Source organism: Camelina sativa, chromosome 11 (genome assembly GCF_000633955.1).
Source record: "Camelina sativa cultivar DH55 chromosome 11, Cs, whole genome shotgun sequence".
NCBI lineage: Eukaryota > Viridiplantae > Streptophyta > Magnoliopsida > Brassicales > Brassicaceae > Camelina > Camelina sativa.
The window spans coordinates 43,180,468-43,194,691 of record NC_025695.1 but is presented as its reverse complement, the minus strand read 5'-3'; the positions used below and the strand labels follow the sequence as shown (position 1 = coordinate 43,194,691).

Genomic DNA, 14,224 nt, shown 5'->3' with positions numbered 1-14,224 from the left:
AATACATTGTATGACACGAGATCAAGCTTCAGCCCACAATTGCTCATGACGACTCTCAATTCCAGAGCCTCTGTAACATTACCATTCTTGCAAAACATGTGCATTAGAGTAGTGAAACTAGCAATAGTCGGAACCAACTTCTTTTTCAGCATAGACCGAAGAAGCAGCGTAGATTCTTCGGCCTTACCGCATTTTGCAAGTGCTCTCACCATTGCACTCTCAGCTACATTTGCCGGACATATCTTACGTTCTATCATCTCATCCTTCAGCACAAACGCAGTCTTTATATCTCCAACTCTACAAAGACCGTTAAGCAGACCAATGTACTTCCGACATTCGGGAGATAGACCTTGCTTCGACATTTCGTGCAAAAACATGCGACACTCCTGGAATCTGTGGTTCCTGTTGAGGATGCTTATGATGGCTTCACAAGTACTTTTATCAGGGGTGATTCCCAAAAGGGTCATGACATTAACCAGATCAAATGCCCAGTTGATCTCTCCATTTGCACAACACTTGGAGATTAGCATGTTGAACGTATACCTGTCAACTTCAAAACCTCGGCATATGAATGCTTTCAATATCTTAAGACCAATCTCCAACATGTTGGATTCACAAATCCCAAGGATAAGAGAATGGCATGTGAGCTTGTCAGGTAAAATGCCACCCAGTACCATGGACCTATATAGCCTAAAGCTTGTTGATACGTCTTTCCTCTTTGAATACCCATGCAAAAGAATATTGTAGGTAGTCAGATTAGGACCTCGACTTTGGTTCCCCATCTCAAAGAGTATGTCATGTGTCCTCTCTATTCTCCCCATCCTTGAGTAACCATCAATCATTGTATTTGTTGTGACAGCATCAGGGGTAAGGCCAAGTTTATCCATTTGCTCCCGAAAATAAATACCAGCTTTCCATTGGCCCGCCTTGAACATACCATCCACAAAACAGGTATACATCACCTTGTTGGGAAGTAAATTACCTCGAGCCTCAGCTTCCTTAGCAAATAGTATGGCAATAACAATCTTACCCTTCCTACACAACCCAGAAATAAGACTTGTATATGTATAACTGTCAGGCAGAATGTTTTGCTGTACCATCTCACCGAAAAGTGAGACAGCCTTGTCCAAGTTCCCTGATTTACACATTGCAGTGAGTAGTGTGTTGTACATTACAGCATCAACAGCTGCAGGAACATCACGGAGACTTTTAAGAAACTTCTCTCCCTCTTTCAAATACCCACCTTTGCATAGTCCCTTAAGCAGGCTACCATATGTGAAGAACGTTGGGTGATGACCTACTTTGGTCATCTCATCAAATATAGAGAACGCTTTTAGCCCTTCACCCGAGCTTCCATACCCATTGATAAGACAATCAAAGCTAACTGCGTTAGGAAGAATACCATCACTTGTCATGCAACGCATAAATTCTTCTGCCTCACCCACTTTACCAGCTTTACATAGCGTAGTGATAAGGACATTTATCGTGAACTGGTTTGGGATATGTCCCTCGAGGATCATAGCTTCATAAATTCTTAATGCTTCCTTTAAGCATCCCATCTTGCAACAGTTGTATATCAGGGTTGAGTAGATGATGCCATTTGGACTAAGACCAGTTCGGTAAATTCTACATACTATCTCCTTAGCAGTTTTCAACCTCCCCACCTTGCAAAATCCATTCATAAGAGCAGAGTATGTGACAATATCAGGATGGATACTATCTTTCCTCATTTCATTAAGCATAACAACTGCTTCATCCAAAAACCCATTTTTGCATAACCCATCAATCATTCCAGTGTATGTTATTCGCCCAACAGAGACCCCATTGCTCTTCATTCTCATGTAAAAGCCTCTTGCTAGGTCAAACTCTGCATTCTTGCACAACCCATCTAAAAGTACACCATAACTAACTTCAGTAGGTATAAGACCTTTTGCTTCCATCATATAAAACATCTTCAAAGCCTCTTTAAAGTTTCCCTCACTAATGTGTCCATCAATCAAAGCATTGAAAGTAACATGATTCGGGGAAAGTCCAAAGGTTAACATCTCATTTAAGAGCTGACGAGCAATGACCACCTTTCCTTCATTACAAAAACCATTAATAAGTGTATTGTACGTGACTTCGTTGGGGTAAATCATCCTCTTCCTCATATCCCTCAGCAACAAATAACCTTTGGCACTTCTACTGCTTCTGCACAAATCGTGGATAAGCATATTATATGTACAGACATCAGCGTCGACCCCTTTCGACTTCATGTGATCTAAAAGCTCAGTAGCCGCTTTGAATCTTCCCTTTTTACAATACCAATGGAGCACAGTATTGTATGTAACTATAGTTGGGGAATAACCACTCTTCTCCATCTTTTCCATGAGATAGCACGACTTTTTAAAGCTCCCTTCAGCACAGAGCTCATTAATTAGTATATTGAAGGTAGCTACATCAGGACAAATCTTCCTCTTAAGCATTTCCTTCAAGAAAGACCAGACTGACACATCCCCACTACTCTTTACAATGGAACCTAGCATTGTGTTACAAGTATATACAGAAGGGCTGAACCCGTAAAGACCCATCAAACGAAATATTTCCAGAGAATCTTGAATCATTCCTTCTTTCAAATATACTCTAATCAAAACGTCGAAAACAGACGGGTTGGAATTGCAAAGCCGGTACGTGGTCATCAAAGCACCAAAAACAAAGCTTGATTTACCACTCATCGAAGTTAACTCCTTCAAGATTTGCCTTGCAGGGTCATACATTCTAGCTCTAACTAATATATGTGTAGTAATACAAAACAGCTGAACAATATGGTTAGTCTCCAAACCGGGCTGCTTAACTACCCATTTAAGAAACTTCAAAGCCAGCTTCCCATGAACTGGTCTAAGACGAGCCTGTCTATAATCCATGTGATTTAGAGATCCCCAACGGTCAATTGTAAGAATGTTATATATGCTCTTCTCCATATCAAACCCTGTTCCATAGACCCCAAAAATTTCAAATCCTTAGCAAACCCTTCTAGAAGGTTTCAGGAAAAGAAAACATTTTAGGACTCCAAATTCAGCAAAACCCACTAAAATGTTCACTCTAAAACCTCTACTTAGAGTCATGCTATATAATATACATGTGCGTACAGCTAAAATTGATTTAAAATAACTCTGAAAACGCAATAGGAACACCAAACAACCAAATAGAGAATAGAAACTCACCAGAGACACCAAACGCTCCGTGAGAAGCAGGATCATCTCGTTTTGAATGTTTCACAGCGCCGCTAGAAAACCCAGCTCGAGAGTAACATCCGAATTTCGAAAAACCGAGACGCAACAGAGAGATTGCTCCATTTCTGTGAGAAATTAAGCTCGAGAAACCAGACATGGCTGCTTCTCCACAGAGTCAATTCAAAATTGCTTCGACTCCTCCTCCTCCTCCATCCCCTCTCTCTCTCCCTCACTGTCGCCACAAGCTGGAAACGTAGTTGGGCCTACAGAGGCCTGGTTTATATTAAATGGGCCTATTAGCGTAAGCCCTATTTAAGACTCAAATCGTGTCAATCAAAATCAACACGTGCCTAAAATTTGGACGTAACGAAACAGTGTGGGTCATGTAACTAGCGAGATCTATTTAATTGGACGGCTGAGATCAAACAGCAGGAGCGTAGGTGTGGTTGAGCTGTCGTTGACGACTTAAAGTTTTGCCTTGTTTATTTACGTGATAGCAACTTCCGACTTTCACGCGTGCGAGATTTTATCCCTTTTCTTTTTTTTTTTTAGCTCAGAAATTTAATTTATTTTATATATTCAAGTGATATATTCTAGTCTAAAAATCTTATTAGAAATTGAAGAAATTCCTATAATTATTGTTTTTTTTTTTTGTAATAATAAAACTTAAAAACAAAAAAAGATTGAAATGGGAGAAAAATTAAATGTGAAAGCGAAAAGGTAAGAGAGTGAAAGGGAGAATCTCCAATATTGTAGAAACTTCCAGATTCATGACACTAGGTAATCTCAGGGACCATTCTCAGCTTCATTTTTTCCAGTCACTCACACTAACCAGTCTCCACCTCTTATCACCGGTTGTTGCCTGTTAACTCATTCCCTTCGCTATAAATGATAGTCACCGTCACTGGTTAACTTACGCCGCACGTCACACTCTTTTCTTCTTCTTCTTCTTCTTCTTTCTCCCGGAGAAGAAGATGGAGAAATGTTGACAGAAGAAAGAGAGCACAACCTGGGATTAGCAAAAAGATAGTTTTGCCCTTGTCGGGAGTGTGCTCTCTTTCCTTCTGCCACCATCATCGCGCATTTGCGCCATGTTATGTGACCGTGTCGTGTGAGCGTACATGTTATGTATATACTCTGATTTCTTCAACAAAGTTTCTTCACTATCAAGTAAGGTACGTAACTAGATCAGTCTTTGATGATCTTGAAACTGTGTTTTTGCTTTTTGATTGCTCTGTAAATCAAATCTATTTTTATTCTAGTTTCTGAGATGTGTTTATATGAAAACAGAAACCTAATCGTTCAATATAAACTCATTGAACCAAAGGCCACACATTGTGTTGTTATACAAAATCAAGCAAATGAACTGAAAATTATCTATCAGAAAGAAAGAATATTAAAAGATATATTCTAACTAAGATACAACGTACACGATGCTGTCTCCTTCTTCATCTTCTGAAACAATGTCATCGAGACTTAACCCACAAGAGAAAGACAATGTAGGTTTCTTCTTCGGAACCGGACTAGGCTCAACCTCATTGTTAAGTATCTGCAGAACACGTCTCATTGATGGTCTCTCATTACTATCTGGGTGAGCACATTTAAGACCCACAAGCAACAGTTTCTTCATCAAACTCACCTTTCAATCTCCCATCCACAGCTTCAAGAACTTTTCCTTCACTGTGCAATCTCCAGACCCAGTCCACTAGATTCACTGTCTTTTGACTCTCTGGTTCTTTATCTATTGGCCTTCTCCCACAAGCAACCTCTAGAATCACCACTCCGTAGCTAAAAGCATCTGTTTTCTCAGTCGCAGTGCCGTACTGGAGGTACTCTGGTGCGAGATAGCCCATTGTGCCAGCGGTCAAGGTTGAGACAGGGCTCTTATCATGCTCCGTGAGTCTAGCCAGACCGAAATGTCCAAGCCTAGCGTTGAAGTATATGTCAAGCATTATGTTGCTCGTTTTAATGTCTCTGTGAACCACTTGCTGCTCACACTCATGGTGTAGATAAGACAAAGCTGAAGCCAAACCAATAGCTATGTTCAACCTATGTGACCAGTCAAGAACCACAGCTCCTGTTTCTGATTCCTGATACAGAATCTTATCAAGACTCCCATTAGGCATAAAATCATAGACGAGAAGCAACTCACCTTTCTCGTTACACCAACCCTGCAACTGAACAAGATTCTTGTGTCGCAAGCAAGCAATGATGGATAGCTCTGCCAAAAACTCTGTTTTGCCTTCAGTTGAGTTACGTATCGATCTTTTCACAGCAGAGATCGTCCCAGATGAAACAAACAAGGCTCTGTAAACATTCCCAAACGCTCCTCTCCCAATGACTCTACTCGAATGAAACCCTTTTGTAGCAGCGTAAAGCTCTCTGTAACTAAACTCTCTTAAACCAGTGATTTGCTCACTCTTAAGCTCCTTCTCTGCTTTCACACTCTTCCATCTCTTCAAAGTGAAGTACCCAAACACCAAGAGAGCTAAACAGATCAACACCGGACAAGAAATACCAAGTCCAATAGCAAGATTGTGTCTTCCCTTCCTCTTCTTCTTACTCGGTATAACCACAGGACCATTCACCACAGAACTATCAGAAACGTTGTGTAGATGATTAGAGTTAGACCTCACCGGAAGAAACCCAGAAGTCTTGAAACTCCAATTCTCAATCAGATGAACCTCAGTGCTTCCTTCTGTTGAACCTGAGAATCCAACGTACATCTCACCGTTCAAGAACGGAGAAAGATCGATCTTAGCAGATAAAAGAGGATTCTCTGGCTTCTTAGTTGTGGAAACAGGATCAGTATAGCTCAAGAACACGTTCAACAAACTCAAATCGTTCTTGTAATCGATCCAAGAAGTGATCGATTTGCCAGATTTGAGATCAATCGAAGGAGGATCCGAACTCGCGATTGAGTTCAAACTATCAACATCCAAACCAACGTGGTTACCGCTAAGATCGTTGAAGTGAGGATCGAGTTTCGTATCGAATTCGATAGCGACGAACCGGTTCTTCATCGGCTGAGAGGAGTTAACCAAACCCAAGTAACCACCGGGACTACCGAGAGTATCGTTGTCGTGAGAGAGGAAGAAAGCGAGCCCGTCTCCGGCGGAGGTCGGAACCGGGTTTAGGTTTTGAACCGAGAAGGAGAAGTGGGTAGAGAAAGACGCCGTGGTGTTCGATTCAGGATCGTAGAAACGGATCGGAGCGTTGTAGATCACAGTACCGGAGCTTGTATCGGGAACGCCCAGCTCCCTCGTGAGTCCCACGACGCCGTTTCGGAGATGCGAGTCGCCGAGGAAAGTGAGGTTACGGATCGTGAATGATTTGAATGCGAAGTTCACGTTTTCGGATGATACGAAGACTTGATTCGACATGGATAGTGCTGTTATCCATGTGAAGAAGAGAACAAGAAGCTTTCTTGAAAGAGACATTAGAGAGAGAAGAGAAGAGAGAGATTTTGTTATTACTGTGGTGGGAAAAATGGATTCGAATTGGATTATGATGAAGAAGTGAGGGTATTTTTGTAATTTGATTGTAGCAACGGTTATTAAAAGGTTTGTGATGATACGGCGGCGTTTTAAGAGTGGGAACAAAAGTGTTTTAGGAGCGGGTCGGGTGGGGTCTGGTTTTACATGGGACGCAGAATTCTAAACTGACCGTTTTAAATGGGCATCTCTGCTGTATTCTATATAGCGCCACCACGTGAAATAGAATAATGTGTATTGATTAGCTTTTACTTCATTTATTATTTTATCAGTCTATTTTCAATAACTCAATTTGACTCACCGACTCGTGTTGACTGTGTTTACTACGTAGCTCTCACAATACATAATAGTATTAATATAAGTGTTTATGTTTACTTAACAAAAACTCTATTCATCAGTAAACATATCCGTTGTGCTTATGCAACTGTGAGTGAGTGCTAAGAGTCTTAAAAACCCAAATCGTAGTCTACAATTGTGAGTTGCGACTACTTTATTTAGGCCCCAAACTCGACAGTAATTAAATATAATTAAGCGATCATGATCCAAAAAAGTTATTTTAACGAAATCGATATTTATAAAAAGGGAAGTTGTAGTGAGAATTTGGTTATATTGAAAAAGAACAAATCTCTTGCTTTCAGCGCCTGGCTCTTCTTTCCACTAAGAAGAATCAAGAACAGAACCTTATAATATTAAACTAGCCGTTATGTATGAACATGAGCATCAATTGGGATGACTAAATTAATTATTACATTACCCATTCACTGTTACATACATAAGAAAGCAAAAAAGAAACCTTGAGAGATTCGATTTTTATAGTATGATACCTTGCTACAATAAGTAAAGAGAGACAGAGAATTCACAAACTAATTTTTAAGCTTCAAGGCTACTAATGTTTATGTTCCTCATTTCCAGCAAAAGATACGAAACTATAAACACATTGATACTTACTTTGTTTGTGGTGGTTCTAAGTTTTAATGTCACTGTAAATCTGACCTTTGGCTTCTCGTAGTTTATGCTATCTTGATTGGAACCTTGGAGGCAAAAGAACTGGGAGATGCAAAACAAAAACTTATCCATAAGTATGGCGAAAACTAGTATGAAACTTTATTTTTATAAAGTGTAATCGAGAGATCTTACCTTCGCTTATATCGCATTTTCGTTTTACAGGGAAAGTAATTTGAGGATCAAGGTTTTGTTGGGGAATGACAGCGAGCGTGACATTGCTCTTACTGTAAGAATAAGAAGCGTTGGGGTAAACACAAATGGTAAATGACTAGTGAGAAATGAACATTAACGAACGAGAGAGCAATTCAGAAACAAAACCTGGCCCAAGTAGGAACGAATTTTTTGTTTGACATGGCGTCATTGTCGTCTTCCTCTTCCTCTTCGTCGTCTGAGCATTTGTATGGAGAGATGTCGTACGACTCTCCCATTTCTTCAAATCCCATGTTGGGTTCTTCAGACATTTTCCCTGGATTGCTTATCACCTATAAGCACAACAATTGTTATTTATTAGAAGTGATTTCATCTCTTAAGTGTCTAGCAAAGATGAGAGACTTGTACCTTGAAATAATTATCCCTGGAGCTTCTTAAATTATTGGTATCGTCACTGGAATTACTCTTTGATCTCACTTCAGGGATCCTAGTATTCGCTTGTCCTCGGGTTTTCTCTGCATTATTTTGGTCTTCTTTGAGTTCTTTCTGTGCTTTTATCCTCGCATCCTAAAAATGTCGTTATTTTTAATTTAGCAAAATCTCCAACATCACAATAGCTAAACAAAGCTTTGAAAAACAGAAAAAGTGGAGTAGGGTCTTTACCATAGCTTGTCTTATTAATTCTTTTTCAGCTTGTAGTTTTTCATCAGCCTCTCTTTGTTGTCTCTGAATTTCTGCAATGCGTTGTCTTTTAGCTTCCTTCACCTTTTTGTCTTCTACTTCCCTCTGCCTTTTCCTATCAGCCATCTCAAACTCCTTTCTCTTCCGCTCTTCTTCTTTCTTTTTCTTTTCCATCTCTTGCTTCCAAGCCATTTCCGCCTCCTTTTTCTTTCGATCATCTTCTTTCTTTTTCTTCTCTATCTCCTGCTTTCTCAGATTTTCCTGTTCCTGTCTAGCCCTTTCAAGCTTCATAGCTTCCTTTTTCAGCTTACGATCAATCTCTTTCTGTTCAGCAATCCGTTTTGAAGCCTCAGCAGCCTCCAGGGCCTTTACTTTGACATCCCTCTTGCCTGGGGGAAACGTAGATAGGGTCAAATCAGGTGAATAAGTAGCGCAAGAAGGTAGTAAAATGATACCTTCAATTTATTGGAAATTTCAAAAGCTTCATACTGGAAAGAGAATTACCTGTAATTAGTGCAGGTGCTGGTTTTTGCTGCTGCACAAGTGGAACGAACGAAGTGATGTTGGAGACAATGTTGTTGTGCCTAGGTTCTTTTTCTGGTAACCGGGGACCTACAGTTGCCAAACTCGAGTTACAAGACAACTTAGGCTTACTAATCCTGCTACTAGGTGGTTTAACATTTCTTTTAGCACCTGCTCCACTTTGGTTCTCTTTACCTTTACCCGTGAACCTTCGGTTACTCTGCTTTCCCACTTTACTTTTGACACTGTTGCACTTAGCGGAAAAGCTGAATGCAGTATTGACAGAGTCTAGACTCTGTCGATCAACAAGAATCTTGGCTTCAGAAACAAGTGGAAGAAACTTCATAGGGTCTTCTTCATTAACATCACCAAGAGGTTTCATTTCGGCAGAGACATTCTCCCTTTCAGAACCAGATGCTTCATTGACAGCTTCAGATATCTCTTCCATGTTTTCATTTTCTTCAGCTATGCAAGGAAGTTCCAGAATTGAACTTCTTTGCTTCTCTGACCTCATAGACTTTGGAGTGTTTGTGCATAAGTTCTCAGCTTCCTCTTCTACGTTCTCATTCTCTTCGCTAATGCAAGGTAGGTCTGGTGTCTGACTGCTTCGTTTCTCTGAACTGGAAGACTTCTGCAAACTTCTATACCACAACTTCTCAGTCGGTGACGTGCAAGGATTCCTAGCCTCAGCAGATGAGCCAGCACCAGAAAGAGGCAGAGAGTCAGTGTACGATCTTTCTGTATAATCATGGTTAATCCCTAAGTTATCAAAGACAGAGCTACCCTCGAGTTTCTGACTGAAAAACATGCCATCAAACAGCTCAGTTGAGACGGACTGATCCAACTCTAGTTTTCCATCGTACTTAAATGTCTTAGCCAGATGTAATGACGGAGTGGTCCTGCAAGCAGACTTGCAAATCTGCTCTATCATGGCTGCACTTTCTGCTGTAGTTTTTGGAAGTTGGAAATTGTCATGATTCAACTGGTTTTTGGAGCCGCTTCGATTTTCATCATCCGTTTGAATTAAAAATCCCTCCAAAACAGGGGGGCTTCCATCGTCTGAGCTTATCAAACCCAAGGGTGGTATACAAGGAGAACCATCTGAATCGCGAACAATGCAACTAGCTAATCCATGTGAGGTTTCTCCAGCAAATGGCAAAAAGTGAATATTTTCTGATCTAACTCCGTGATCCGGAGCAATTTGACTCCTCTGTACACTTAGCTGTTCTGGTCTGAAGGAAAGTGAGGCAGGACTCATCAATGCAGCTTCCTTGAATAAGTAACTCTGTAAAGATCCATTTTCCGGTTAATTGCACATCATACAGTACAAGAGAAACTATTCTGGAATTATTTTTGAACTATTTCGAAATTATTATGGAACCAATATTATTTTTCAAGGAAAAGGGATTACTATTTAAAAGACATTAAATTTACGAGGACAGAGAAATAGTGCATATACCTCATCAAATCGTAACTCAGCTGAAGATGCATATCCAATCATCTTTTGTAACTCAACACCATAGTGATCTGAAGATGCAGATCCAATCATCTTCTGTAACTCAACGTCATAGTTATCCAGGTTGTGACATGCAACTTCCTCCCGATGATGTACTGTTTCCCTAACAGAATCTAACTCGAGATTGTCTCCCTGCAAAATATAAAATCCCACGATTTAAAAAGCATCTTAATTACATTTGGAAGGAAGGAGCAGTTCAAGATTCTCATATATGGAGCTGTCCCAAGACATAGGGAAAGAATATTCACCCCTGGGCTTGGCGAAAGCACTCTACTAGTTGTTTTTTCCAGGGTTCTTCTCCGCTTATTCTGCCGCATGGATCCCCCAATGGAGGAACTAGAGCAGAAAAATTCCTGAATCGAGCATCCTGGATCATGAGAATCTTCTGTTTCTGTACATTTTTCATCTCCTGTAATTGGGGGAACACCTTTTTCATAGGATGTTTCATGTTGGGCTCTCTTTCTCGATGCACCTATATGGCCAGTAAATGTATTTGACTCTGCAGGTTCATCCTCTCCTACTTTTAAGCCAGAGTGCCTTGCATGCGATTCCATTTCTTGTGCCATTTCTATTTTTAACCCACTGTGCTCCTCAATGTCATCCATTTCATTGTCTGCCGAGAGATTTACTCCAAAAGCAGTGAGAGATGGGAGATCAAACACCTTTACAGCGGATGCTGGGGTGGGGACCTTCTTCATCATTGATTTTTCTTGAATTTTCACTGGAACCTCATCGAAATAGCATTCTTCATTATCATCAAAATGGGTTGATGCAGGCTTCACAAAAACAGGGCGATCAGGGGTTCTCAGCGATGAATTTCCTTCTCTAACTTCAAGCTGTTTGTCAGCCGATTTATGATAAGAGCCAACAGAAAGAGCCTTATATTCATTTGCTGATTCCTCTTCTATGGCTGAGCATCTTGGCCTACTAATTCTTTCATGGGATTGGCTACTCCCAGCATTTGTCACTGAACCCAGTGGCAGCACTTCTTTGGACCCACAACTAATATCACATCTTTTAGAATGGTCAATCAAGTTTTCCGGCGTACCGCTTTCCTGAAGAATAGATTCAACCACCAATGGCTCAACTACCGTGATGTCAGTTTGGTTTGAACTTCTAGAATTTGAAATACTGCTAATTTCAATCGGTACACCATTGTTATCTTCCTCCACTAATGAACCTTCACCAATAACAGCAGTGGGCTTCAAAGATACACTTTCATCGTCTGAGTGCATTACGGAGTCTCCCGACTGCAGTTCAACTGAAAGGGACTCAAAAAAGCCCAAAAGCTCGGTCTTGGACATAGAACCTTGGATTGCACCCGCACAAAAGGTCTCATCTGGGGAGATGCCAGTTTGGCTTACCCTTTCAGCACTTGAACATCTGTTTGTGTCAACACATTCACCCTTTTCTTCTGATTGACCATTGCTAGTTATATTTTCAACTATTAAACCTTCCACATCAACAGTAGAGGGATCCAGTGAATCTTTTGCATGGCTACCGTGCAGTATTGAAATTGAATCTCTTGGCTCCACATCAATTGCAGAAGATAGAGAGCCTGAATGCTCGGTCTTGGATCTATCTTCCCGAGCATTACTTCTGGATCTTGCAATGATTTCACACTGAAAGATGCTCGTTCCAGCATCTGTCATCATAGAAAGTTCATTAGCCATAGGTATTGCTTGAGGTAATTCTACTTCATGATCGGCCCAGTGAGCGGGATTCGAATATCTTGTCTGAAAGTTACCAGAAACGGACTTGCTTGATTTTTGATGTTTCTCCTTGGCGCTATCTTGGCTTGAGCTTTTAGATCTTGTACTTCCATCGAGATAAGCTGTTTCATTGCAAGTTCTGCTCTTGGGATCATCCACTTGCTCAGTACTTCCATCGAGATAAGCTGTTTCATTGCAAGTTCTGCTTTTGGGATCATCTACTTGCTCATCTACTTCGGCAGACACTTCATTAGTTGTCTCATTGCACTGTAATATGTCAATGTCATTTACATGACCAGACTCGAGTAGAGATTCTGGTACACTGGAAGCATAAGCATCCCCGCTCGAAGATTTTTTCACCGAATCCACTTTCTGATGCAAGGTAAAAGACTCTGTAGTTAAACTAGTTTTAATACACTGATCCCCTCCTTTATCTTGAGAATTACTGTTCTCTACTTCGTCTCGACACCCTTCATCATTCTCATCATGCTTAAATAACTTTATCTCACTAACACTGTCAGACCTTAAAGAAGCAATCCCAAAGCCTATGTTTCCATCCTGAGAAGATTTGAGATCACTTCTACTTTTTGAACGGCTTTTCGACGCTTTGGCACTACTACGAAGCTCCAAAGCTTTCTGACGTGACCTTGATCTCTGCATCTTAGCAAGTGATAATCCAGGGTCAAGGTAAGCGTCTGGATCTGTTTCTTCTTGACGATAACCGGGAGGTGATAGTTTCTGCTCACAACCAGTAGTTGAGACACTTTTGAGAACCTTTTCCCCTTGGCTACATCCAGGAAATGTAGCATCAAGATTAGTTTCAACTGTCTGATTCTGAGAGTGTTCAGGAGATGAACAACTTTGATTCTCTCTGCAATCGATTGAGACACTTTCAGGCAATCCCTCTTTCTCATGGACATCTCTAGGAGATGCAATATTAGCATCCTGCTCATGAGAATGATTCGAAACATGTCTGACTAAGTTGTGTGAGAGGTCGTGTTGTGGTTCCTCTTCAAGCAACTGCTCTTCTATTGGGTTATTATTTACCACCGACGTCAGGTCTTGTCTTACTACATTGTCAGCTAGAAACCTGACAGGTCGTTGGTATGAAAAGGGACAAATGATGGAAGGTCTTGAAGAAGGATATAGAAGTTCTGATATAATCTCCTCCTTATTCAACTCTGTATACACACAAACAAACATCAAAAGTAAGAATCGCGACCAGAAACTCTTCTATTCAATCGTAACTGAAACAGATAGGAACCAGCACGAGCTCCTAAAACCTATTCACAGGAAATGTTAATACCATATTGTGTGCTCATGAACCCTAATACCATTTCTAATCTTTCAATCCGTCTTATCAAAGTAATTCAACGACAAATTATGCTTATACGCTTTATAATGTTTCAATTCATCTCCGGTAAAGTATCAAACAACTCCACAGAAACAATACCCAGTCAAATAATGCGTTGACAAACCTAATAATGCTATTAATTTGCTCCAATTAGCCAAAAGAAATCCACAACTACGAACAATGCTTCGAGAATCAACCAGAAATTGAAAACTATGTCAAACAAACAAAAAATTGAGCAACGAAAATCAAATTGAGGAACTACCGGAAGTTTGGGAAGGTAGATACGGAGACCAAAGCCACGGCGGAGGAGATACCCCGGCGAGTAGGCATTTGGAGGCTAAATGGTGGTCATAGAGATCTACTTGTTGCTTAACCTGGTCGACGATTCGCCTCTTCCTCTCAAAGATCTGAACGAAAAGATTCTCAATCTTCACATTCTCTGGCTTCCCCCTCGGATTCTCCTTGACGGAAAACATCTCCGACGACCTTCTCTAGAGATAGAGAGAGAGAGAGAGAGAGAGAGACTGTTAGCGCGGATTTGAATTTCAAAATTTTTAGGGATAAAGATTCATTTTCGC

General features: G+C 40.6%; 2 protein-coding genes and 1 pseudogene across 3 annotated transcripts in view; all 3 read right to left on the bottom strand.

Moving 5' to 3' along the window:
- The window catches only part of LOC104726131 (pentatricopeptide repeat-containing protein At5g55840-like), a 6,403-nt gene extending 2,936 nt beyond the window's left edge, over positions 1-3,467 (bottom strand). Inside the window, exons 1-2 of the mRNA XM_019231562.1 lie at positions 3,204-3,467; positions 183-2,968 (exon numbers count right to left, since the gene is read on the bottom strand). Coding sequence (XP_019087107.1) covers positions 183-2,968; positions 3,204-3,369 — 2,952 coding nt within the window. The 5' untranslated portion in view covers positions 3,370-3,467. The remainder of the gene's footprint in view (positions 1-182; positions 2,969-3,203) is intronic.
- On the bottom strand, positions 4,408-6,913 carry LOC104726128 (annotated as a pseudogene).
- LOC104726130 lies at positions 7,437-14,209 on the bottom strand. Of its 2 annotated transcripts, XM_010444920.2 has the most exons (10): positions 13,909-14,209; positions 10,829-13,473; positions 10,524-10,712; positions 9,260-10,349; positions 9,047-9,154; positions 8,525-8,931; positions 8,270-8,428; positions 8,030-8,193; positions 7,844-7,935; positions 7,437-7,753 (listed from the first exon to the last, which is right to left on the bottom strand). In XM_010444920.2, the coding sequence occupies exons 1-10, from the start codon at positions 14,120-14,122 to the stop codon at positions 7,722-7,724; spliced, it is 5,100 nt and encodes a 1,699-aa protein (XP_010443222.1). In that variant the 5' UTR covers positions 14,123-14,209; the 3' UTR covers positions 7,437-7,721. The 2 variants fall into 2 exon arrangements, with proteins under 2 accessions (XP_010443222.1, XP_010443221.1); XM_010444919.2 differs by having other exon boundaries at positions 9,047-10,349.

Coding starts and splice junctions, on each gene's coding strand:
- LOC104726130 (XM_010444919.2), bottom strand. CDS start 14,122: ATGTTTTCCGTCAAGGAGAATCCGAGGGGGAAGCCAGAGAATGTGAAG. Junction 10,350..10,523: donor CTGAGTTACGATTTGATGAG/GTATATGCACTA, acceptor GGATCTTTACAG/AGTTACTTATTCAAGGAAGC. Junction 8,429..8,524: donor AATTAATAAGACAAGCTATG/GTAAAGACCCTA, acceptor CGACATTTTTAG/GATGCGAGGATAAAAGCACA.